The 25,551-nt window shown below is 41.5% G+C and overlaps 5 protein-coding genes across 5 annotated transcripts; 1 reads left to right on the plus strand and 4 right to left on the minus strand.

Annotated features, from left to right (window-relative positions):
- Window positions 1-113: 113 nt before the first annotated feature.
- ATC70_007681 (uncharacterized protein) lies at window positions 114-929 on the minus strand (the record flags this gene model as incomplete). The annotated part of the gene is made up of 1 exon (XM_064826939.1): window positions 114-929. The coding sequence occupies one exon, from the start codon at window positions 927-929 to the stop codon at window positions 114-116; it is 816 nt and encodes a 271-aa protein (XP_064675996.1).
- A 1,565-nt stretch (window positions 930-2,494) lies between these two features.
- On the minus strand, window positions 2,495-4,594 carry ATC70_007682 (uncharacterized protein; the record flags this gene model as incomplete). Its single annotated transcript, XM_064826940.1, has 5 exons — window positions 2,495-2,741; window positions 2,800-3,222; window positions 3,322-3,868; window positions 3,928-4,036; window positions 4,100-4,594. The coding sequence occupies 5 exons, from the start codon at window positions 4,592-4,594 to the stop codon at window positions 2,495-2,497; spliced, it is 1,821 nt and encodes a 606-aa protein (XP_064675997.1).
- A 147-nt stretch (window positions 4,595-4,741) lies between these two features.
- Window positions 4,742-7,201, minus strand: ATC70_007683 (uncharacterized protein; the record flags this gene model as incomplete). Its single annotated transcript, XM_064826941.1, has 3 exons — window positions 4,742-5,820; window positions 5,877-6,977; window positions 7,039-7,201. The coding sequence occupies 3 exons, from the start codon at window positions 7,199-7,201 to the stop codon at window positions 4,742-4,744; spliced, it is 2,343 nt and encodes a 780-aa protein (XP_064675998.1).
- Window positions 7,202-12,303: 5,102 nt separating this feature from the next.
- Window positions 12,304-16,860, plus strand: ATC70_007684 (Mediator of RNA polymerase II transcription subunit 21 (Mediator complex subunit 21); the record flags this gene model as incomplete). Its single annotated transcript, XM_064826942.1, has 1 exon — window positions 12,304-16,860. The coding sequence occupies one exon, from the start codon at window positions 12,304-12,306 to the stop codon at window positions 16,858-16,860; it is 4,557 nt and encodes a 1,518-aa protein (XP_064675999.1).
- A 6,654-nt stretch (window positions 16,861-23,514) lies between these two features.
- Window positions 23,515-25,401, minus strand: ATC70_007685 (uncharacterized protein; the record flags this gene model as incomplete). Its single annotated transcript, XM_064826943.1, has 3 exons — window positions 23,515-24,696; window positions 24,759-25,189; window positions 25,236-25,401. 3 exons carry the CDS (start codon window positions 25,399-25,401, stop codon window positions 23,515-23,517), a joined length of 1,779 nt encoding a protein of 592 aa, XP_064676000.1.
- Between the last annotated feature and the right edge of the window lie 150 nt (window positions 25,402-25,551).

Genomic DNA, 25,551 nt, shown 5'->3' on the forward strand with positions numbered 1-25,551 from the left:
TTTGTACAAGTAGGAACAGGATGGTGGATGAAGCAATATACAATTAATGGTCAACATTATGAAGAGAGAGAGAAAGAGAGAGAGAAAGAGAGAGAGAGAGAGAGAGAGAGGTTCTAAAGGTGGTAACGTTCTTTATAGAGCGCAAAGGTATCCAGTACGTACGCATTGTGTGCAACAACCTTGTTGGCATGGCCCTTAGTTTCGTGTTGACACTCTTCTTCGTCTTCCTCCTCCTCATCTAGAATGGTCTGTGTTTTAGGTGATGGAAGACTGGATCCTCGAGAGGACGAAGATGATAGCATGTCGTTTTCAAGTCCAGGAATAGTCTCCATGTCAAGTGGTGATAGGATAACACCTCTTCTGCGAGAAATCGATGGATTGTGTTTTCTAAGGGGTCTGGGTTGCGGTTTGACGGGTTGCTCCACAGAGTTGGAGGATTCAGAGGAAGATGCTGTCAATACGCGAAACAATGACATGAGGGGTTGAGCACGCCTTTGCTCGGGTGTAGAGAAAGGTTGCAATGTAGGAGAGACAATACCAGCTTGTTCTTCTTGGTGTTCATCATCCTCGTCTAGCTTAAGCAATTTGCATAATCTGTAGTTGATGGCAGACACCCACAGTTCGAGTTCGGTTGCTGATTTGCACTCCATGGTCCAAATCTTCTTCTGATTTTTGGAGTGTTGAGCGTAGAGTGTGGGCTCTAATCGAAAGCTATAAGGATGGTTGGGCGAACTGGTCATGATGACTTTGGAGATGTCACCCAGATTGACAGTTCTTGAAGCAGCAACAGAATGCTCATCTTTGTAGTATCGCATTTCAGAATCGAGTAATACAAAGTATCGAGATTGCCATCTGGATGCACCGAATGCATTGGTACTTGTCAGCTTCTGCAGCCAGCCTGACAGTGGTGCTGTTGTGGAGGAATGCATGAAGGATGTTTGATAGAAAGGTAAAATAAACGAAAAAAACACACAATGTGAGATGAAATGGTGCTTGTATTTATATGCCAACTGAGTGATCTGGACCCCTTCTCCCTCTGTTTGGTGGTGGTGTTCATTGTAATAGTTTAATAAAACGCTTAATTAAGAGAACACCGACCTTGGCAACCATCGTGTTCCATATAGAGTGTCTTTCCTCATTCGAAGCCATTGAATTGATCTAAATAGAAGCATCCAAGCACTAATTTGAGTACGTATGCTATGATGCATCAGATGGAAGCAATTTCGTTCGATTGTATAAACTAACGTTTTAATATAAATGTTGTCTGCTCCCTCCCAAGAAGAAGTCTCTTGTTAGTAGACAGACAAAGATGATTCCAGCCCTCCCTGTTTTTCTGTGTTGCTCTCTGTCTTCTTTAATTAATTAGCCATATAGGGTAATATTATGTTGTCTTGGGATCCATTGCCCGGGCCATAAGTCTATAAGCCCATGATGGAGCCGGTCTATCGCCTCTCATTCTTCCAAGGATCTCCGTGTCCGCTAGGATAAGTACCAAATGTATTATGCTTGTTCCACACTTGCAAGACAAACCTAAAACTAGCGCTAAATCAATGATTAACATCATCTTGGCGCGAATGAAGATCACAACCATTGAGATAATTAACAGCGTCGGCTTGTATACATGCGCATCGTTTGTAGCCATGTCGTACAAGGAAGTGCGTTCATTTCTTCATTGTTCTTGCGACATGAATGATAAGGATAATAGGGGGAGGGGGGGCTGGACAATGATCGAAATGAACAATGAGCCCTTTCTCAACCCATACTGACACTAGAACGACGTGCCTTTGCGGTGGTTGCCACGGATTTCACATCTGTAACGTATACTGAATCAGTCCTTTGCATGTTGTAATCAGATGTTGAGTACTAGATGGCGAAAATGGACGGCAAAACGAAGTTTCGAGTACGCGACAGACCAAACAAGATTGCCGAGGCATTGTGCTACAGACAAATCTAAAAGACTGGCACTAAAAAGTTTTTTTTTTTTTAAATCGTAAATCACTTTTGGGTTTGTAGCACTATGCTAATCTCAAGGCCAATGGAACACTTTTCAGATGTTTGAGCAAAATGTCTGCCAAGGATGGCTCAGATGTATATCCCCGTTTCATTCGATAATGAAAACGCTCTACTGATCAATTGCTAGTTTTTTTTTTTTTCATAGGATAGATGCGATCATGCTCTTGCATATACATGGCCTGTTGATACTTTGAAAAGCAACGTTGGGTCTCCATCACTTGCCCCACCAGCTTGTGTAGGCCGTTGAGCAAATTTTCCAGTAGCATGCGCGATAGAGAGTGCCTCTGATGACAACCACTGAATAGAAGAATCTAAACTGATGAATCCACGAACCTAAGAGATGATAAAAAGGGAATGTTTATTTTACAATTATTATAAAGAGAGATGTAGGTATGTATATAGAAGGAAAAGAGTGTGCTATCAAAAGTGGGATGGTATTGAATGTTCATGTGCAAAGAGGCCACTTGAGTGGGAGATGGACTCAATACACCATGGCTGTTTGATTCACAAGGCTGGCAGCAGCCGTTCTTACAACAACTGTGTGGTTGTTATTATAACTCAAGCAAAAACCTTGATCGGGATCCTCGGATACCTTGTCAGTAGTCGGGTTCACACGCACCACATCACAAATAGCAAGGGATTGAGGATATGGACTCAGGAGTGCCAAGGGTCTATATTTGAGCACGCCTCTGACCACAAGCCCATAAGGGTACCGAATGATGCGAGACCTACGCAGTCCATTGTCAAAGGCCATTCTCTTCTCCATCTGCTATTCTATATACATACCATCGTTCATTGCCACTTTTGTCAGCACCAGGCGATTTAATACGAATTTGACTTATGGCAGTAACAGGATGCTTGGATATCAGGGAAGATGGAAACGACAGTGGCTCGTCAAAATGGTAAAAGCCTCCCAGATACTCTGCAGGATCCACACCGCGCGCAATGGGCGAAGGAATCAAGGAATTCATGGGAACTACCTGACTGAATGCAAACACACTAATATCTGCTTCGGCTACATGTACTGTCCAAATGTTTGAATTGATAGCGCTGATGTGCAAATCGAATATCAGTTCTTTATCAGATGACAATACACGGCTGATCTCGACAGTCAGTTCTTGCAATGGTTTTGCTAGATAGGTGATGGACAGAAATAGGATAATGACAAGCGATATTAAAAAGACCAAGCTATTCCGTATCAACCGAGAGCTTTTTGTTTTTGTTTTTGTGTTATTTTTTTTTTTCAGAGGGAATGTGCAGTTAGTATTGTTGTCATGCACTGCCCTTTTTTGTCTTTTTGAGTTTTACCTTGCATTTGTTTGTTTTCTATGATGCTGTTGTTGTTGTTGCTGCTGCTGTGATCTCCTTGTTGGATGTGTTGCCAGCAAATGCTGAGCCTCTTCATCATCCGTAGTGTATCCCGCGTCATTGCCGCCCAAACCATAGTTTGAATACATCTTACGTCGACTGCCACCTTGATATAGGGGAGGACTGTGCTTACCATCAAACCAATCTTTGGCTGTCTGCGTCGTCTGGTTATAGGGATGATCCATCACATAACTTCGAAGCTTTGGGCGTGCAAATTGTTCCTCTCGTTGTTGTTTGTAGATGGCTTTTGAGTCTGATTTGCTCTTGAACAGGATGGGACGCAGCAGATCGCCCAGAAAGCCGGATGAAGACTTTGTTGGCAACAGGTCCTGCTGAGGTGAGTTGTTGATGAAGGACCGCGCCGATTGAGGCCTGTACAGAGAGGACGATGTGGTGCGGTGAATGGTGTCTGTCGAGTTCATGTGATGGGTTGAATCCGTGTTATTGCCACTGTAAGGATACACATATTGCTCGTTTTCATCAGAGTCTGTCACACAATGGGGTTATAAGCAGAATGTTAATTTTACCATATATACACAACAAAACCTTCTACATTGGACACGGCATCCACTAGATTTCTATGAAACACTTCTGACGGTGTGGCTGTACCACTCATAGGTGGTAACTTTTTCCTCTTGATAGTGCTTCGGCGATCCTATAATAAGGTTACTTGATCATGTCATTTGAAATGCACTGTCAATTGATAGCTAATATTTACATCAGTGGCGGCTTTCATAGTGGCTACAGCAGTTGTGGGCTTGGTTGATTTAGTCATTAATGGGGTGCTCTGGCTTGGCATGGTGTTGATTGTAGGGGCAGTTGTAGTAGTAGGCGTTGAAGCGCCACTCAATGATTGAACAGTTGCCACAGCGGGTAGTGTGACAGAGGTAGTTAATGGTGGAGGGAGACTCGGATGTGTAGATGTATCTTGCTGTGAGTCGTCAATTGGAGGAGGTGTCTTTACTATCAGTGGCGCCAATGGAGTGATGGGTGTTGAATTGCTAGCAGTAGGAGGATGAGGAATATTAACCGAGCTAGTAGAATCAAAGCGAGCTTTTTCTACTGTGAGGTTCTTGTTGAAATCAGCGGTGGATACAGGCGCAATCTTCTTGTCTGCGTGAGTGGTTGTAGCATATTTTGGCAAGATGGGCCTCCTTTCCTGTGGTTGCCGCTGTGGCTCTTCTTCAGAACCTTCACCGTTGTTCACGGGCATATTAATTCTGCGCAATGAAAATCTAAGGAATGATGAATGTATATAGAGTGAGTGTGTCTAAAAGAGGGGAAGAGAAGAGAAGGAAAAAAAAAAAATGCAACAGTTTATTATTTATGCAAGAATTGAAGGTAGTGTATGTAGTATAATTTACATGTAGATGTTCACTGATTGAATAGGAACACTTTCAATGGACTCGTCTATAGGTATTTGAATCAATTGATTGAATGGACACAGCATGTCCGAGGCATCGTACTGGCTAGTGTCGTTTCTTGGCTCGCACGCACTAAATTTGCGTTGCAATGTGCGTCCCTTGCTGATCAGAGTAGCGATATCCGATGACTTGCCGTGTAAATCTAGCACAGGCAAATCTTGAGCATCCGGTAGTAAGGCTGGCAATGTGCGGCTCAGAGGCACATTGTACAATGAGTCGACTGATGGATACATGGCCTTTTGCTTCTTGTTCCAATTGATGTGCAGTGTCGAGTAGCTAGACTGACTGGAGGGATAGAGCATGACGTACCCACGCATGTAAATCATCTCATCAAAGTACTTTCTCCAAGAATTGATCCATCGGTTTGTTTTGGATACCGTCAGAAGGGAATCCTTGAACAGATGCTTGTTTCCAGACCCTCTTTTGACAATGGCCTGATCGGTCAATCGTGCAGTGATGTAGTCGTGAAATTCTCGCCAGTGTTGAGGGAAATAAAGAGCACCAGAACTGCAGGGCACTTGCATCAAATAAGGGGAGGCCGATGAGGAGGAGGTGGACTGCAATAAGAGGCGTCCAGATGGATCGGTATCTATGATGCGTGGTGAATAGAGACTGACACCAAAGATGTGTTTGTTTGTTGTTTGCTGCTGCGAATAACGGTACTTTAACAGGTTGTACTTTATCCAGATATAGAACGACCTTGATAGTTCCACGCGGTCATCTAGCATGACAGCATATTCGTGGTCGCTGGACGGATACCAAGCCTCTGCAAACACTTGCATTGGATGCACCGTTGATATACGATGACGAATCTGCTTGCTGCCAATGCTCCACTGCAGGTTATTTACAAATTTGCTGGTCAATCCATCACTCTTTTCGTCCATCAAGATGGATATGTCAACTTGATCTCCTAAATAGTCTGCATTCTTGATTGAATTAAATATCCGTTTGACCTGTGCTGATTTCTTGCTTCCAGAGGTGGTGATGATCAACTTGACTGACGGTGTATTCCAATCTAAATAACGCAGAGTTAGCTGGCTAGTGCTCTGACGCTCAAGGGCAATGCCTTACGTTTGAGTGTGGCAGGTGGCAATGTAGTCATCCAGGCCATGTCGGCATAGTGCTCAAAGGCAGGCAAGCGGATCATTGTTGCTGTGCCTGTTTCGTGCAAAATCCCCTGGTTATTCTCCTGATAGATGATAACCTGCACCTCCAATTGATTCACCATGGCGCCAAACTCTTTTCTGGAGGATACCATCTGACGCTGCACATTGGTCTTTTGTGCGGAGCATGCTGGAAGGTGAACTTGAGCTGAATGTGTCATCATGTATACCGTCTGTTGAGCCCCAAATTGACACATCAAAGCCTCCATTGCACTTGTCGGATGGTTCTCCATGTAAAATGCCATTGCACCATCCACATTCGTATCAGACAAAGAAGTGTCAACACAGCTGTTGGTCTTTCTATTCGCGTTTCCGACCAAAGCACCGTCGCTTGGTATCACAATGGATGGGATTTGCAATGTCTGGTATAAATTCAATGATACATCCCCTACTGGAGACGATGGAGACAACAACAATGCCAAGAACCACTCTCTGCGTAACACCCAAACATCTTGTATCAACTTTACGTAATGCGCGTTGTTTGTTTGCTGGCACTCGTTGCTGTTTTCAGTGCCGACAAGTGTATTTCTGAATGTTGCTGAATGTAATAGGCGAATTACAAACTCAATGTACTCTTTTCCAGGCAAGACGTGGTTGCTGTCCAGGAGAACTACAAAATCAGTAGCAATGTCGTGTTGCCGAACTTGACTGTACCAAGGTGTGGTATTATCTCTTGTCTTGACGACAGGTTGGATCACATTGGCGATACGGAATTGCTGCTCCTTCTCTTGTATAAGGTTGCTAATTGCAGGTCTTTCCTTTTCGGAACACACCATGTAGATGGTCGTTGGTGACATTGATTGACGTAATAGAGCATCCAATTGAGCAGTGGCAAGTGGCAGTGAATCATACTTTATAATGACAGTAGTACTGATGTTGGAAGGTATGGGTATCGTAAATACCATCTTGAGTTTGTCCAAATCATACGCTTGGAGGTCTAACGTTGTCGGAGTGCTTTGTAGTAGTGGTGGATTTTCAGGTTCAATCAAATTGTGCTGATATGATTGCACTAATGATGATGATGGCTATAAATAAACATGTTGGCATGTATTTTCTAGTATGCCTCGTACCTGAAAATAACGACTCTAGTAGTGTGTAGTTGGTCAGCTCTGTAGAATCCAGATACCTCACGTATGTCTCTCGTGCGCTCAATTGGAGAATGTGATACATCAACACCACAGTAACAAATGATCCCAAAGCACCCAATAGGCTGGATTTCATTCTAATAAACATTGTCTGCGTGTGTGTTTATGTGGATGGAAAGGAATGAATATGAGAGAAAAATTGAAAGGGATGTATAATATACAAATGATCAAAAGAAAGGGCAAAAGAAGAAGAAGAAAAGAGTTGATAGTAGACAGAGAAAATTAATAGAAATTATTCTAATATTTCGTGCGACATGGCTAGCTTAGATCGACAGTTAGAAAAAGGTTGGTACACGGAAAACGTGCTTGATTCCCTTTCTTTGTATCACAGAGATAATTAAATCGTTATCCATCTGAGATACACTTGTGCTCTACTGTCGTTCTGTCATATATATTGTATGGGCAGCCCGGATGTGATGCGAGATGAGGTCTATCCTATCACTGTCAGCTTATCAAGGAGAATATGACATACGGGGAGCTCAACACCAACCACACATTGGGCCAGGGTATCATTCTCAAACTGTCATTGACTCCATCTGAGGCCCGCGAGCTTACATTGACTTGACACCAATGCCATTCATACTTTTCGCGCCTTTCCATCAATGGTGCCCCTTTTGATGGCAATTTCACAGCTTGTATAAATACAAGCCAGCTCTCCATCAGATACCTAAGGGTTTTCAAATGAAAGCCTGCAGACCCAAGAATTCGCTTCAGGCCTTACTCGAATCTGTAGCATTAGCTCTCGTGGATTTGCAGTTCCCATTAGGTCAACCCTACCCAAATAGTCGAAAATCGATCTATCAAGGCTACCGTTTGCTACAGTGGGGCATATGAAATCCTTGTTGTGTATTGCTATCAACCATTCTACGCCCAAAGATCACTTACCAGCGTTGAGCACCGCATGGACGTCTCCGTGCTATTATTAAAAATAAACGTGTGTTTGCCACTGTCATCTCCAATTTGTAGGTAAAAAAAAAAATCGATTTTTAACATAAGACGTGAAAAAGGTGTTTCTCCCCCTCCTAGATGAGATGCGCATCATAGTTTAACACCTTGGCCAAACCACAACGAAGCTAGCTATAACCAAGCGGTTTTCAATACAGCGTTTCCCAACATTGCTTCCATTGATCTATTACTCGTAACCACTTGTAACCAACAGGTTCTCATAGGAACATGCTACTTTCAAAGCTCTAGCATCAATATTTCAAAATTCCATTTTGGATGGCCTCAGCCTCGAAATCGAAATCACTTTTGTTAGGATGTCTTTCTATCATCGCAGGTAGTACCCCAACACCAATGCCGCAAATGATACAACTGTAATTGCCTAACAGAATCACTGGGCTCATACAGCCAATTTCTTTGCAAGGAGATTGTGCAATCAAATAAATCTATAGCCCCCCTATGCATTTATGGCTGAGGAAAAGATATACTACTACTCCTTATAAAGGATACAATGTTGCACTATAGTTTTCAACAATTGGAAATATTGTCTGGTGGTGAGTTGTCCAGGATAATACTGTTGTAGCAGCAACGCAAACACTGTGTTGAAGTATTATTTATTATATAATTCTCCTTGCATAAATATATTATTTAAAGGACATTCCCCACGTCGAACTATTATGCAATGGATGCTAGATTAAACGCTTGCACCTTAGCATACACTTAAATAAAGAAGGCTTTAAATTGTATCTGTTTCGTTACCCTTTTATTACAAATATAAACTCATTATAGATGACAGCTCAATAGGAGATCAACTAGCTAAAATCCTTTGGTCCCTGTACCTCTGAGCCAATCAAATCGCTTGAAAACTCCGCTGACCTAAAAAAAAAAATTGCGAGAGTTTCCCCCTGTTTTGATGTGAGGCAAAATTTTAAGCGCCGCTAGGTATACCAAATCTAGCAGTGTGCGCTGTCATCAAACTTCCCCCAGGTGCTAGAGCATGCCTTACTTACATCACCTAGCTTAGAATTCTGGCGTTGAGACCCTCAATCATCACCAAAGTAAGTAGCGATAACCAAGTGGAGGCAGCCTATCTATCTCCTGGTGTCGGATAAAGTCTTGTTGAGCTTCAAGTGATAGGCACATCCACACAACGTAAAAAAAGTTATGCTTCAAAGAAACATAATAATAATAAAAGAAGAAAAGAACATACTACTATAGGAGTATTATAGTAGTACGTAGGCAAAAAAGGGATGCTCACACAAAGTGAGTCAAAGAAAAGTATAACAAACACAACATCAAAGACGTTCAGAACAGCTCGTTGTTGTCGCAACAAAAATCCATACATGAGCAACATGCATGGTAATAGTCGGATGTAAAGTAACACAACCAACAAAAGAAGAAGAAAAACGTTACAAAGTAAACATCATGAATGCATTATCATGAGAAAGGAAGCAACAATACAAACGTTCAAAGAAGTTTATATCATTGCGACCAGAAGAAAGAAGATACTTACCACTTATCACCACCGTCGATAATAAACCAGAAGAGGATACGCAATCACTTAATATAGACCAGAGAACGAGCATGTACCAAAGACAGTAGACCAAGAAAGACCATATTAGCAGCAGCAGCAGTAACACCAGCACCATAGACAAACCAAAAAAAAAAAAAAAAAAAAAAAAAAAAAAAAAAAAAAAAAAAACGAGCGACACCAGAGAACGAGCATGCACCAGACATAGTAGAGCAGGAAAAACCATATTAGCAGCAGCAGCAACAGCAGCAGCAGCAGCAGCACCAGCATCATAGATAAACCAAAGTACGAACACCACCAGCAGAGACCAGACAAAGACCAAAGAAGTCAATTACCACTTACCACCACCGTCGATAGACCAGAGAACGAGCAAGTACCAAAGACAGTAGACCTGGAAAGACCATATTAGCAGCAGTAACACCAGCATCATAGACAAACCAAAGTACAAACGCCGTCAGCAGAGACTAGACAAAGACCAAAGAAGTCAATTACCACTTACCACCACCGTAGATAGACCAGAGGATACACAATCACCGAATATAGACCAGAGAACGAGCATGAACCAAAGAGAGTAGACCAGGAAAGACCATATTACCACCACCACCAGCAGCAGCAGCAGTAACACCGGCACCATAAACAAACCAAAGTACGAACACCACCAGCAGAGACCAGACAAAGACCAAAGAAACAACCGCCAGACATGATAAACCAAAGACGCAGACAGCAGAGATACCAGAGAAGTAATGGCAGCAGTACTCACTCAAACAAGCAAAAAATCATTAAAACCTAATAAGCTCAATTAGTGTTAATTCTACGCCTTCCAGTGCTCGTTATCGAATAGTATCTAATATATTCCACTTTAAAGAAGCAGTATCAAGTTCTTCCAACAGTACAAGACAAAGTTATCGGAAGCTAGAGTGTTATTATCAGTCAAACGGTGTCCAAAACCACCATGGTTTGATACTAGAACGCGTTTTGCAAAAAGGGTAAAAATGGGGGCAGGGAAGAATGAGAGAGCACCCTATCCGACGTCACGACCAGTAGATTTAGTCTCAGTCTTGTACCGTAGCAGCCGTAATTGCGGTAGTTTAATTTGAAATTATGCAGTGGTATTTTCGTGTTCAAACTTGACTTGATCTCACATCCTTTAAACGTTTTTGCTAAATCTGACTATGAAAACTGTCGTTGTCACACCCAACTTTCTAATACATCTCTAAAGAACTAAAGAAGCCGCATCGAATGGTGCTAAGTACTCTCAGCTTTCAGACCAAAAATAATGAGCAATTTCCAAAAATATGAAAACAGGTTTTCTGTGAATATGTCAAAATTTAGCATATAAAAGTCTCATAGAAAGAGTTTCCAATGTTGCATTTCATCTTTACGATCAATTTGATCTAATATGTATTATAAGAAAAGTCTTTACTTTTGACGTGAGAAACGCTATCGTTTGATTTTCAAGAAGTTTCCCTTGCTAATACTCATGGAAAAACGATGATTTTCATGAATTTGCAACAACCCAAAAAAAAATTGAGATAAAGCATCAAGAAGTAAAGCGTGGCCAAGAGGAGGCGTGTGATGCTACTCCAAGCGCTCAAAACGCTTTGTGGCATGAGTTATTCGTGCTTGAAAATGGCTAGATTTGCACAGAATTCGACCTAAAACGACGGCGTAGTGGGCTGCGTTATCAGAAGAGTAAGTAAATTACACTTCTGTCTGATGACCCAGATGCTCTGTATTGTACATTATAAAATCTCTAGTATCACATCAACCCAAAGCGTGGAAAAGCTGTTCGCCCTTCGTGGTGAGATGCATATTATGGCTTAAAACCTTTGCCAAACAACCACAATGTTGCATACAAGCATGCATCTTGGGCTACAACATTCACTTTCTGCTCAAGCCACATTTACAGTATAGCAACATAGGTAATGTTTATCGTATTATATCACATCTATGTTTACAAGTCCAGTGAATTGTGTGTGTACGGATGTCTCAGGAACTACAATAGATTCAACCTCCCCAATGTCAAGATGTAGAGATCTACCTACACTACTACATGAAGTATTATATCGACTTATGTGGTCTCTCAACAATCTATACCGACAATCGATAAGACCCCAGTAGCCTGCTATCTATATAACATCTCAGCGTAGTAGTCATTGACCAGGGATCTATCATATTTAAGCTAGTTGGGTGCCCTGTAATAAAGAAGTTCTTTGCTTTTCGTTTTAGATAGAGTTGACAACTGATTATTATCATCGACTTTCTTATTAAGAATTTATCACAAAACGAAGCAAGTTATCAGTCAACGAGTTTGAATACATTACAACGCTTCCCAGCTTCGCATCTATCTAATATATATCTAATATATATACTGTAAAACATTCAAAAAAAGTAGACAAGCCAATCATATCCTTTTAAAATTTAATAGTATTAAAAGCCAGAACAAACGAGGGCATAACCACCGGCGAAGCCGGCAATGGGGAGGGGGTTTGGGGGAGGGGGCTTAGCCCCTCCACCAAGAATATAAGGCACCAAAAAAAAAATTTGATACATTGCTTTTTGTTATTATACGTACGTAATAATATGCCTCCTACTATTCAAACAAGACACTGCACGACCTGTAGAGCTGCTCTTCCAGTAGACTATGCTTATCGGAAATGTGATTCATGTCGAGTAAGTAAAATGGCTTTTAACGCCTAATAAAACCCTGAGACGCAATGGTTTATTTTGTTTGTACTCAAATTCAGGAACGAGCGCGAAATTACGCCAGGCAAAGAAGATTGGCGAATCGAAGAACACCAAGAGCACCTGCAGCGTTTGTATCAGAACTTGGAAGAGTACAACGTTCAGATTTGGGCAGAATGGACAACCAATGTGATGGATGTGGAGCTTTGCATTGGGCCGCAGAGAGGGCTGTTCAACAGCGAGTAAACGACAACTGCTTTCATGCTTGCTGCAAAAAAGGTAGAGCTGTCTTGCCCCTTTTGCAAGAGCCTCCCGAGCCTTTAAATAGCTTGATCAACGGAAGCCATCCTCGATCCTCTCATTTTTTGCAGCACATGCGACAATACAACACTTTGTTCGCATTTACATCATTTGGCACCGATGCTACGCCTGAGCAGCTCCAAAGGGATAGAGAGAATGAGATGAGAGGCGGCATCACGCCGGTTCGTGTTCATGGGGAACTCTATCACTTGCAAGCACCACTAAATTTGAGCAATGTGCCAAAGTATAGCCAGCTGTACGTTTACGACCCAGAGTATGCCGCTGCGATTCGCTGTGCAGACCCCAGAAATCAAGGATTGGACGACACGATCATTGAGCAACTGAGTGAAATGATTGCTGATCCTGTAGTTTGTGGCAATCCATTTGTAAGCATCTACAAACATGCTCACGAAATCCTGAAAGAAGAAGAGGAGAGGCAAGCTCAAGATGGTGTTAGCGAGAATGCTCACATCAGGCTCAGTCCTCAGATGCAAATGGAATTGGTTGTTGGCCAGGACAGACGCACTCAAAATCTGCCAACTGTCAACGAGATTGCTGCCATCATTCCAAACGAGTGTTCTGACAGGAGTTTCAGAGATATTTTGATCACATATCGTAGCAATTCCTCGGCCAGGGCTCAAGGCCAGTTTAAGCGTATCAATGAGACGCATGCTGCATATATGCCTCTTCATTATGCTTTGCTTTTTCCTAGAGGTGAATATGGGTGGAATTGGGGCCAAAGACTGCAATCGTCAGCGCAAACTGCTGATGCCATGATTATTGAGAGCGAAGAAGATGAGACACCAGCAGAGCAACAACAACAACAACAAGTGTCAGATAGCCGACTTACCCAGGGCGTGTTCTACAGATTTCGATTGCATGTTAGAAACAACGAGTCAAAGATCATTTTTTTGTCAAGACGTCTATTTCAACAATATGTGATTGATGCCTGGGCAATCTGTGAGCAAACAAAACTGAACTGGATCAAAGTCAATCAGACGAATCTTCGCGCTGATGTGTATAAAGGACTTGCTGATGCTACCTCTGCTGCTGACTCAGACCTCGAACAGGTGGGAAAGACGTTCATCTTGCCCAGTAGCTTCACTGGTGGACCGCGATTCATGATGCAGCTATATCAAAATGCAATGGCTATCTCTAGATTCTTTGGTAAGCCAACGTTATTCATCACATTTACTGCCAACCCAAACTGGAGGGAGATCCAAGATGAATTGTTGCCAGGCCAAACAGCCGCTGATCGCCCCGACTTGGTTGCTCGAGTATTCAACCTTAAGCACCGAGAGCTGCTTAAAGACTTGAAAGACAGAAAGGTCTTTGGCTGTTATAAAGGCATTGTAAGGACTATTGAGTATCAAAAGCGTGGTCTCCCTCACGGTCATATGCTATTGTTTTTGGATGCAGAAACAGATAGATTTGATACGCCAGAGAGGATTGATCAGATCATTTGCGCTGAGATCCCAAATGTTGAAGAAGAACCTGAATTGCATGCAATCATCACTCGCAATATGATGCATGGCCCATGTGGCGAGCTAAACTCAAAGTCTCCGTGTATGGTACAAGATGCTTTTGGCAATGATGTATGCTCAAAGAAATTTCCCAAAAACTACCAGCCAGTAACGGTGACCAGTGCTGATGGTTATCCTACTTATAGAAGAAGAAGAGATGGTCGTTCTCATCAGGTGCGCGTCAAGGACAAGTTGGGTGTCTACCGCGATTTCCACATGACGAATGAGTGGGTGGTGCCATACAACCCTTATTTGTCAAAAAAATACAATGCCCATGTAAATGTCGAAGTATGTGGTAGCGTCCAGGCAATCAAGTACATCAACAAGTATATTTACAAAGGCTCTGATCAGACAACGCTCAAAACTACAGCCACCACCACAGCCACTGAAACAGCAAATGCCACTACCACAGCAACAACTCAGAATAACGAAGTAGCCAAGTATCTAAATGGCCGTTATATTAGTCCTGTTGAAGCTGCATGGAGGTTGTTTGAATTCCCAATGCATGAGGAAAGCCCATCTGTTACTCCACTTGCTGTGCATCTTGAAAACGAGCAACCTGTTTATTTTGATCCCCAATGGCCACAGGAGAAAATTGACAAAGTATTGAGAGAGAGTCGCTCTACTTTGATGGCTTACTTTCATTACAACCATGCAAATCACGGCAAACCCGGTTTTCGACCGTTGCTTTATCAAGAGTTCCCTGAACATATGACTTGGCAGCAGAATGCAAAAAAGTGGAAGCCTAGGTCTTCGAGTAGAATGTCAATTGGGCGCATGTATTACTGCAATCCTGCTGCCGGCGAGAGGTATTATCTGCGTCTGCTGCTCACAGTTGTCAGAGGAGCCATGTCGTTTTCTCATCTGAGAACTGTCAATAATCACGAGTACGCCACCTTTCGCGAGGCCTGTATGATGCTGCATTTGATCGAAGATGATGGAGAATGGACCAGAGCCTTTGAAGAAGCTGCTACCTTTGCCTCTGGCTACGCAATGCGTTCAATGTTTGTCTCTGCGCTCATGTTCAACTCATTGGTATCGCCTGTTCAGATTTGGGATCAATTCTGTGAAAGTTTCTGTGATGATCTTGAGCATGCAATCGTGCAAAAAGGGTATTCGCTGCTGCTCAGCGTGCAACCTGACGCTGAATTTTACCATGGAACGCGAAGTCTTGATTACGGCTTATATCTGTTGCAAACATCTCTTGGTGCACAAGACAGATCTCTAGGTCAGTTCAATTTGCCTTTGCCTCTCTTCAACTGGAATGGCTTGATAAGCAGAATGACTGGCATACAGCGCAATTCATTGATACTCAATGAAATGTCATATCTCCAAGATCAAGAAGCCTTTTCGTACCAGCAAAAGTACGCTCAAATGAACGCTACCCAGAAGCACGTATTTGATACCATCACCTCCTCCATCAACAGCAACACCAATAGCTCACATTTCTTTTTGCAAGGTCCAGCTGGCACTGGCAAAACCTTCATTTACAATACTCTTTGTCACTTTTATAGAAGCCAAGGAAAAATTGTTCTCTGTGTTGCCTCCTCTGGCATTGCTGCTTTGCTACTTCCTGGTGGGCGTACGTCGCACTCTCGCTTTGCCATTCCACTCAACATCCACGAGCAGTCTGTGTGTGCAATCAAGAAAAACGATGATCTTGCTGATCTCATTCGAGAGACATCATTGATAATTTGGGATGAAGTGCCAATGCAGCATCGATATTGCTTTGAAGCTTTTGATCGAACACTTCGTGATATTTGTAGTCGTGGTGATGAAGTTACCTTTGGTGGTATTCCTGTTGTTCTTGGCGGTGATTTTGCTCAAATTCCACCTGTTGTTAGGCAAGGTGGCCGTCCTGAAATCGTCAATGCCTCACTGAAATCGTCAAGATTATGGCCCAAATTACAAAAGCTGAGCCTGACTGAGAATATGAGACTTGCCAACTCCAATGACACAGATAGGCAATTTGCAGATTGGATAGGAAAAATGTCGTATGAACCATCCATGATTGGCAGCATTGCTTTGCCCTCTTTTTTGAGGCAGATGACTGATCTTGATCAGTTCATTGAAGATATCTATCCTCAGCATGTTCTGCAGTGTCCTCTGCAAAATAGTGATTTCTTCAAGGAAAGAGCTATTCTCTGTTCAAAGAACGTCAACGTTGATGCTATTAACAGCAAGGTGATGGAGAACGTGATTGGGGAAAAGGTCACTCTGTACTCTGCTGACACAGCTCAGTCTGATCTGACCAACACGGAGACCCAAGCCTATCCCTCAGAGTATTTGCAAACCCTTTCGCCTTCAGGGCTGCCGCCAGCAGTTTTGGAGTTGAAAGTAGGTCTTCCTGTAATGCTCTTGAGAAACCTCAACCCTGAAAGAGGTTTGTGCAATGGTACAAGGCTGATCATTCAGCAAATTGGACAGTATGTCCTCAAGGTGAAAATCCTCGGAGGGTCAGGTGCAGTAGAGTTGATTCCTCGCTTTACATTATCAACATTGCCTGGTACATTACCATTTATTTTGACTAGGAAACAGTTCCCTGTAAAAGTGTCTTTTGCGATGACAATCAACAAGTCTCAGGGGCAATCCCTTAGAAAAGTCGCTGTAGACCTCAGGAGTCCTGTTTTCACACATGGCCAACTCTATGTTGCCATCTCGAGAGCAACATCTGCAAATGGTATGACAATTCTACTGCCAGAAAATGCGACTCGGACAGAGAATGTTGTCTACCCAGAAGTATTATATAATATAAATGCTGTATAAAAAAAGTTGGTCTGTAACTCCCAACTCCTGTCGTCTCAATCAAGTTTCAAGTCTATTTTTTGTTTTAAAATCTTCGAATCGAATATAATCATTGTTTAAAACCTACTTGATATACCAAATTTTTATTATCTCTGATTTGAAATGTCTTCGGCCAGAGCCCGCAGGGCGACGCCGTCATCGAGCGTAGCGAGATAGATCGGCTAGTCGATCTATTACTCGGAATTGCTGGTAATTAACAGGTTTTCATATGAAACTCATTACTCAAAATTGGCCTATCATTTCGAAAATCCTCTTATTCTCAGCAACAACTCTTTGCTAAACCACAACGAAACTAGCTATAACCAAGCGGTTTTCAATGCAGCGTTTCCCAACATTGCTTCCATTGATCTATTACTCGTAGCCACTTGTAACCAACAGGTTCTCATAGGAACATGCTACTTTCAAAGCTCTAGCATCAATATTTCAAAATTCCATTTTGGATGGCCTCAGCCTCGAAATCGAAATCACTTTTGTTAGGATGTCTTTCTATCATCGCAGGTAGTACCCCAACACCAATGCCGCAAATGATACAACTGTAATTGCCTAACAGAATCACTGGGCTCATACAGCCAATTTCTTTGCAAGGAGATTGTGCAATCAAATAAATCTATAGCCCCCCTATGCATTTATGGCTGAGGAAAAGATATACTACTACTCCTTATAAAGGATACAATGTTGCACTATAGTTTTCAACAATTGGAAATATTGTCTGGTGGTGAGTTGTCCAGGATAATACTGTTGTAGCAGCAACGCAAACACTGTGTTGAAGTATTATTTATTATATAATTCTCCTTGCATAAATATATTATTTAAAGGACATTCCCCACGTCGAACTATTATGCAATGGATGCTAGATTAAACGCTTGCACCTTAGCATACACTTAAATAAAGAAGGCTTTAAATTGTATCTGTTTCGTTACCCTTTTATTACAAATATAAACTCATTATAGATGACAGCTCAATAGGAGATCAACTAGCTAAAATCCTTTGGTCCCTGTACCTCTGAGCCAATCAAATCGCTTGAAAACTCCGCTGACCTAAAAAAAAAAATTGCGAGAGTTTCCCCCTGTTTTGATGTGAGGCAAAATTTTAAGCGCCGCTAGGTATACCAAATCTAGCAGTGTGCGCTGTCATCAAACTTCCCCCAGGTGCTAGAGCATGCCTTACTTACATCACCTAGCTTAGAATTCTGGCGTTGAGACCCTCAATCATCACCAAAGTAAGTAGCGATAACCAAGTGGAGGCAGCCTATCTATCTCCTGGTGTCGGATAAAGTCTTGTTGAGCTTCAAGTGATAGGCACATCCACACAACGTAAAAAAAGTTATGCTTCAAAGAAACATAATAATAATAAAAGAAGAAAAGAACATACTACTATAGGAGTATTATAGTAGTACGTAGGCAAAAAAGGGATGCTCACACAAAGTGAGTCAAAGAAAAGTATAACAAACACAACATCAAAGACGTTCAGAACAGCTCGTTGTTGTCGCAACAAAAATCCATACATGAGCAACATGCATGGTAATAGTCGGATGTAAAGTAACACAACCAACAAAAGAAGAAGAAAAACGTTACAAAGTAAACATCATGAATGCATTATCATGAGAAAGGAAGCAACAATACAAACGTTCAAAGAAGTTTATATCATTGCGACCAGAAGAAAGAAGATACTTACCACTTATCACCACCGTCGATAATAAACCAGAAGAGGATACGCAATCACTTAATATAGACCAGAGAACGAGCATGTACCAAAGACAGTAGACCAAGAAAGACCATATTAGCAGCAGCAGCAGTAACACCAGCACCATAGACAAACCAAAAAAAAAAAAAAAAAAAAAAAAAAAAAAAAAAAAAAAAAAACGAGCGACACCAGAGAACGAGCATGCACCAGACATAGTAGAGCAGGAAAAACCATATTAGCAGCAGCAGCAACAGCAGCAGCAGCAGCAGCACCAGCATCATAGATAAACCAAAGTACGAACACCACCAGCAGAGACCAGACAAAGACCAAAGAAGTCAATTACCACTTACCACCACCGTCGATAGACCAGAGAACGAGCAAGTACCAAAGACAGTAGACCTGGAAAGACCATATTAGCAGCAGTAACACCAGCATCATAGACAAACCAAAGTACAAACGCCGTCAGCAGAGACTAGACAAAGACCAAAGAAGTCAATTACCACTTACCACCACCGTAGATAGACCAGAGGATACACAATCACCGAATATAGACCAGAGAACGAGCATGAACCAAAGAGAGTAGACCAGGAAAGACCATATTACCACCACCACCAGCAGCAGCAGCAGTAACACCGGCACCATAAACAAACCAAAGTACGAACACCACCAGCAGAGACCAGACAAAGACCAAAGAAACAACCGCCAGACATGATAAACCAAAGACGCAGACAGCAGAGATACCAGAGAAGTAATGGCAGCAGTACTCACTCAAACAAGCAAAAAATCATTAAAACCTAATAAGCTCAATTAGTGTTAATTCTACGCCTTCCAGTGCTCGTTATCGAATAGTATCTAATATATTCCACTTTAAAGAAGCAGTATCAAGTTCTTCCAACAGTACAAGACAAAGTTATCGGAAGCTAGAGTGTTATTATCAGTCAAACGGTGTCCAAAACCACCATGGTTTGATACTAGAACGCGTTTTGCAAAAAGGGTAAAAATGGGGGCAGGGAAGAATGAGAGAGCACCCTATCCGACGTCACGACCAGTAGATTTAGTCTCAGTCTTGTACCGTAGCAGCCGTAATTGCGGTAGTTTAATTTGAAATTATGCAGTGGTATTTTCGTGTTCAAACTTGACTTGATCTCACATCCTTTAAACGTTTTTGCTAAATCTGACTATGAAAACTGTCGTTGTCACACCCAACTTTCTAATACATCTCTAAAGAACTAAAGAAGCCGCATCGAATGGTGCTAAGTACTCTCAGCTTTCAGACCAAAAATAATGAGCAATTTCCAAAAATATGAAAACAGGTTTTCTGTGAATATGTCAAAATTTAGCATATAAAAGTCTCATAGAAAGAGTTTCCAATGTTGCATTTCATCTTTACGATCAATTTGATCTAATATGTATTATAAGAAAAGTCTTTACTTTTGACGTGAGAAACGCTATCGTTTGATTTTCAAGAAGTTTCCCTTGCTAATACTCATGGAAAAACGATGATTTTCATGAATTTGCAACAACCCAAAAAAAAATTGAGATAAAGCATCAAGAAGTAAAGCGTGGCCAAGAGGAGGCGTGTGATGCTACTCCAAGCGCTCAAAACGCTTTGTGGCATGAGTTATTCGTGCTTGAAAATGGCTAGATTTGCACAGAATTCGACCTAAAACGACGGCGTAGTGGGCTGCGTTATCAGAAGAGTAAGTAAATTACACTTCTGTCTGATGACCCAGATGCTCTGTATTGTACATTATAAAATCTCTAGTATCACATCAACCCAAAGCGTGGAAAAGCTGTTCGCCCTTCGTGGTGAGATGCATATTATGGCTTAAAACCTTTGCCAAACAACCACAATGTTGCATACAAGCATGCATCTTGGGCTACAACATTCACTTTCTGCTCAAGCCACATTTACAGTATAGCAACATAGGTAATGTTTATCGTATTATATCACATCTATGTTTACAAGTCCAGTGAATTGTGTGTGTACGGATGTCTCAGGAACTACAATAGATTCAACCTCCCCAATGTCAAGATGTAGAGATCTACCTACACTACTACATGAAGTATTATATCGACTTATGTGGTCTCTCAACAATCTATACCGACAATCGATAAGACCCCAGTAGCCTGCTATCTATATAACATCTCAGCGTAGTAGTCATTGACCAGGGATCTATCATATTTAAGCTAGTTGGGTGCCCTGTAATAAAGAAGTTCTTTGCTTTTCGTTTTAGATAGAGTTGACAACTGATTATTATCATCGACTTTCTTATTAAGAATTTATCACAAAACGAAGCAAGTTATCAGTCAACGAGTTTGAATACATTACAACGCTTCCCAGCTTCGCATCTATCGATCTATTACTCGGAATTGCTGGTAATTAACAGGTTTTCATATGAAACTCATTACTCAAAATTGGCCTATCATTTCGAAAATCCTCTTATTCTCAGCAACAACTCTTTGCTAAACCACAACGAAACTAGCTATAACCAAGCGGTTTTCAATGCAGCGTTTCCCAACATTGCTTCCATTGATCTATTACTCGTAGCCACTTGTAACCAACAGGTTCTCATAGGAACATGCTACTTTCAAAGCTCTAGCATCAATATTTCTCTTTATTAATCATATTTAGGCAAGCGTTTCTTTTGGATCGCACACACAACCGTGGTATGTTGCACCATCCACTGTTCTATAATAAATAACTAGCACTGAGCTGAACCTCGTTTAAAACTGTAACTCCAGAGTATAAAGTAGTACGATGAAACATCCATCAGCCTAGATATCTTTACTACACAAATTTAAGCATTCCTGCTTCCTCATGCTACCTCTTGCTGGCCCTATTTATTTAAATGGATCACCTTCATCGGCAACCTGGAAATCGACTGGTGAGTGATGAACATCCCAGGATCACTATGTGTAGCGGTCGCATTTTCGAAGCTGTGGTACTCACATCTGTGTACAGCTCCCATTAGCTTGTTTGTTTCTATATGGTTGTACATATTTTACATCAAATATAATTTACTTCCTATTATACATGGCTATCAATGTGGTATCATCCTGTACTTCCAAGTACAGGGTTTCGGATACATTCATTCCGCTATTCGTTGCATCACACGACGACGCACACAACAGTGGATATTTAGTAGATACCACAAGGTATGTTCAAAAGAGAAGAGTATTCGCATGCCTACAACAAAACGTGCCATGGTATATACTCAAATAAGTTGTTTATACTGTCTGCAGCTATTAACGACCGCGGTGGTTGCTACTGATATATCTGATGGAAGAAAGTGAATCCCACGATAAAGACTCTACATGCCGGAATGTAACCTTGGACATCCGAGATATGTACGCGTTGACGGATCTTACTGGCGACAATTTGAGAAGAGTAAAGATGTATCCTTTTCAACCCGAATAGTGTTTGGTTACATTAGGTAAACTAAAAGGGATATCTATCAAGAAGCTCTTATACGCTTCCCACAGTCTGATTTTAGATCAATCTCATCTCATCTCAATCACCTTTCTCTACGATCTGAGCAATAGATACAGTTTGATTGAGGATGAATCCTCTTCTTTTCTCTCTTTCTTTCTTCTTCCAACGTTTCTATATTCTCTTCGTGGTATGCTCATCTATTTTTTTTTTGAAGAACTTACATAGGACATACCAACTAATATTTAGTATTATAGTTGCGTGCAATATCCACTGGTAGTTCGTACATTATCGACAATGATAACCTGTGATGCTGCCTATAGTGGGTACTTTTAGCTGTTTAGATCCTACTTTGGTATTTTGACGCGTTGCATAGCTATACTGTAGTTGTGTGATTACTCTGGAATCAAACTCGGAATAACAACTGTGAGGCTAGTCTACTTGTATCAGGTTCTTTATATCAAGGTGATGCTTTCATACTGACCGAACTGGTGCATCATCTGTCTGCAGCAACTGTTTTTGGCCAACTTGGCATCTTGATCTCTCATTTCTGGTTGGTATATGCCACTGTTTTATATGCATTTGTCGCAGGTAAATCTCAACATAATCCTTATTGTGAAGTATATAATACTAATAGGAGTTTTTATAGATGTTGGTCCTGCGAGAGGTAGCAGGAAGCCTCTGGTGTGGTGGAAACCACAACAGACTTTGGGGATAGGGTTAGGATAGCCTTTTCAGGCATGGGGAAAGGGGTTCCTGGCTCCCTTTACCACTAACAGCACAGACTATCTGAGTCTGCCATGAGCTGTCAAATCTTATCCTTCGAAACCCTTTGTACGACACGGAGTGTCGATCATTTGTTGTCAATGTGATTATGTAACGTTTTTCGAATAAATTTTGTTGTTTTGATCCTTAAATATTTCTATAAGCCTTTGTCAAAGTATTGGATACTAACATTTATTGTCTGTGGAGCAGTAGTTTTCTCATATTTTGTTTTTAGGCGACACAAATTTGGATATTACGAAATGTTTCTTATGTTGCGTATATAGCTATCCTTTTTATAATTATCAAATTGATCAACTCGTTTTTACAGTTTGCCAAATCGTAGACGGTATCATCTTTTGGCTTTAGTTTTTCACTAAATCTGCTTTTATTTATTGTTTCAAGGAAAAACTAGACTAAAATCTTTATCAAGATTTATGTCTAATTTCTAGCTCTAACACAAAGCTCAATTCAAAGCTTGAATCAAAGTAGAATACAAGTAGAAGAAAGAGACAGACTATATGAGAAAGAAGTGAAAAAAAGAGTGCTGCTTTATAGTTTTCAGGTTTCGCAAATCGAGTCATTCAGGACCGCTTTAAATGATGGGAACTGTAAATGCTTGATTGAGCAAATGTATATTCGCGCGCGCATCTACATCTGCGAATGAAATTGAAAGGTGCTTTACATAACGAAAACGCAAAACAGAATAGCATTCAATTTATTTACAGTGCTTCTTATCATTTTCTAAATTTCTCGAGTGTACTTGATACGCTTGTACTCACAACAGCGGCAATCGCAGCTGTGATCCCAATAGTTGTTGTGGATATCTTTTTGGGGCCCACCAAAGTGGATCGTAACAAGGATTTCCTTACCAGAGTTTCCACAGGGCCTCTTAGAAAAAGATACAGAACAACCCAGTAAACAACACCTTTGTTAGGGCCAAATGATAGCTGCAATAGCTGATGCGTCAATCGTTTGAAGAATGCTTGAATGCGCTGTACACGTTGGGTGCTGCTGGCCAATGCAAATGTTGGGCCTGTGGAATGACTGATTGTACCTGAAGTCGCTCTAGCTTCTGCTGAAATCGTGAGTAGCGCTGATGTACTGATGGCTGTATTTGGTGCTGCTGGTTCTACCACTATCACGGATGAGTTATCTGCGTCTTCAAGCGCATGTAGCCCCCCGGTAGATTTGTTCAGCGGTCTATGCTGTTTTGTGTCGATGAATGAAGTTAAGAAGTTGACACCCATGCGCAAACCAGCCCAGGAAGAGAGGTTTCCATAATAAGAGTTTGAGTTATGGAGGGATGTGCCAGGCAAAGTAGTTGAGCTTGTCAATGTAGTAGTTGTGGGTGTGATGGGTAACTTGAATGGTGATGAGATCGAGGGTGGTGGTATAATATCGGATCGGATAGGGGCGATCAATGGCGGTAATTCATGCATGGTTGGTGGCGGTATGGTTGGCACAGGTTGTGGCGACGGTAATAATACATCAGTGGCGTCAAAAAATTCATCGCCTTCATCACTGATACTGCTAACGGAATTTGATCTTGATCTGACTCCCTCTGCCTCTGCTTCTCCTGTTGATAAGGGTGGTGTGTTTGGTAATACTTCGGCTTCTTGGCGGCGCTTCTCATAGCCACAGCCGTATTTCTGCAACACTTGATCTGAATCAAAGGTCCACACATAATCGTCAGTGCCACCCATATCCTTCAAAATGCGATCCTCTGATACAATCGGCTGCAGCTCTCGGATGGTCGTAAAATGTATACTCTCTTTCGCCTCTTCACTCAGCAAATATTTCAATAAAGACCAAACGCCTTGGTACACCCAGCCGAAATTCAGCACATTGATATTGTTAACAAATCCCGGGAACCTCTCGTCTAGAATGACACTCATCATTTTGATCAATTCAGCATCCTAAAAAAAAGGCAATTAGTGAAAATGCATTAGATCTCTTTATACAGCCATCTTGAACTTACGATAGGGATCAGTGGAGCCTTTGCGACATTTACAAGTACTGTCATTCTGGACACAAGTGCATTTGGTTCTCCTTTGTTTTCTTTATCACATGTCATTTCCCATGTTAGCTTTCTTGCCATCTCCATGATCAAGCAAGCAAATGGTCGAATATGTTCAGTCAGCGATTTTTTCTGCTTGAATTGCTTTGGGAAATAGCGAAGTTGTACAAATATAAGCGGATGACTGGCTGTGTTGTCTGTGCCATGAAAGAATACAAAGCCGTTTTGGTCAAAAAATTCAATCGCATCCTTGAAAGTAAGGTGATCAATCTTGTACTCGACTCTCCATAAAATTGTGTCTAATAGTCGAGCGTGTGCTTGGTCAAAGTCGAATTTGCATTCTCTCAAGAACCGAAAGATAGTTACTACGGCAGCAGCAGCAGCAGCACCAGCTTTAGTATACTAGTTGCCATACTGAGCTGATGATATCATGATTACCTTTATCTCTCAAGTACTCTTTTGTGTCATTTAATTCATCGACAGTTAATTTCATCAATACGATGTCCTTCAACAGCGTTTCTTGCATCCTCGAAATCAACTCGCTGTTGTCTTGGTATTGTGAATTCAGAAACACCACTTTTTCTTGCTGTTCCAGCGAAACCATGGCGATTGCTATGTGGTATGAAACGAAAAAGAGAAAGAGAAAATAATAATAAAAAAAAAAAGGCAGAAAGATTCTTTTTAAGGCAGGAATCAGAGTCTTTAGAAAGAGTCCGCTTCAGCATGATTGCACACACGCTTAGCCTTAAAATGG

This window comes from Mucor velutinosus, assembly GCF_035048745.1.
Source record: "Mucor velutinosus strain NIH1002 chromosome Unknown tig00001553, whole genome shotgun sequence".
Classification (NCBI taxonomy): domain Eukaryota; kingdom Fungi; phylum Mucoromycota; class Mucoromycetes; order Mucorales; family Mucoraceae; genus Mucor; species Mucor velutinosus.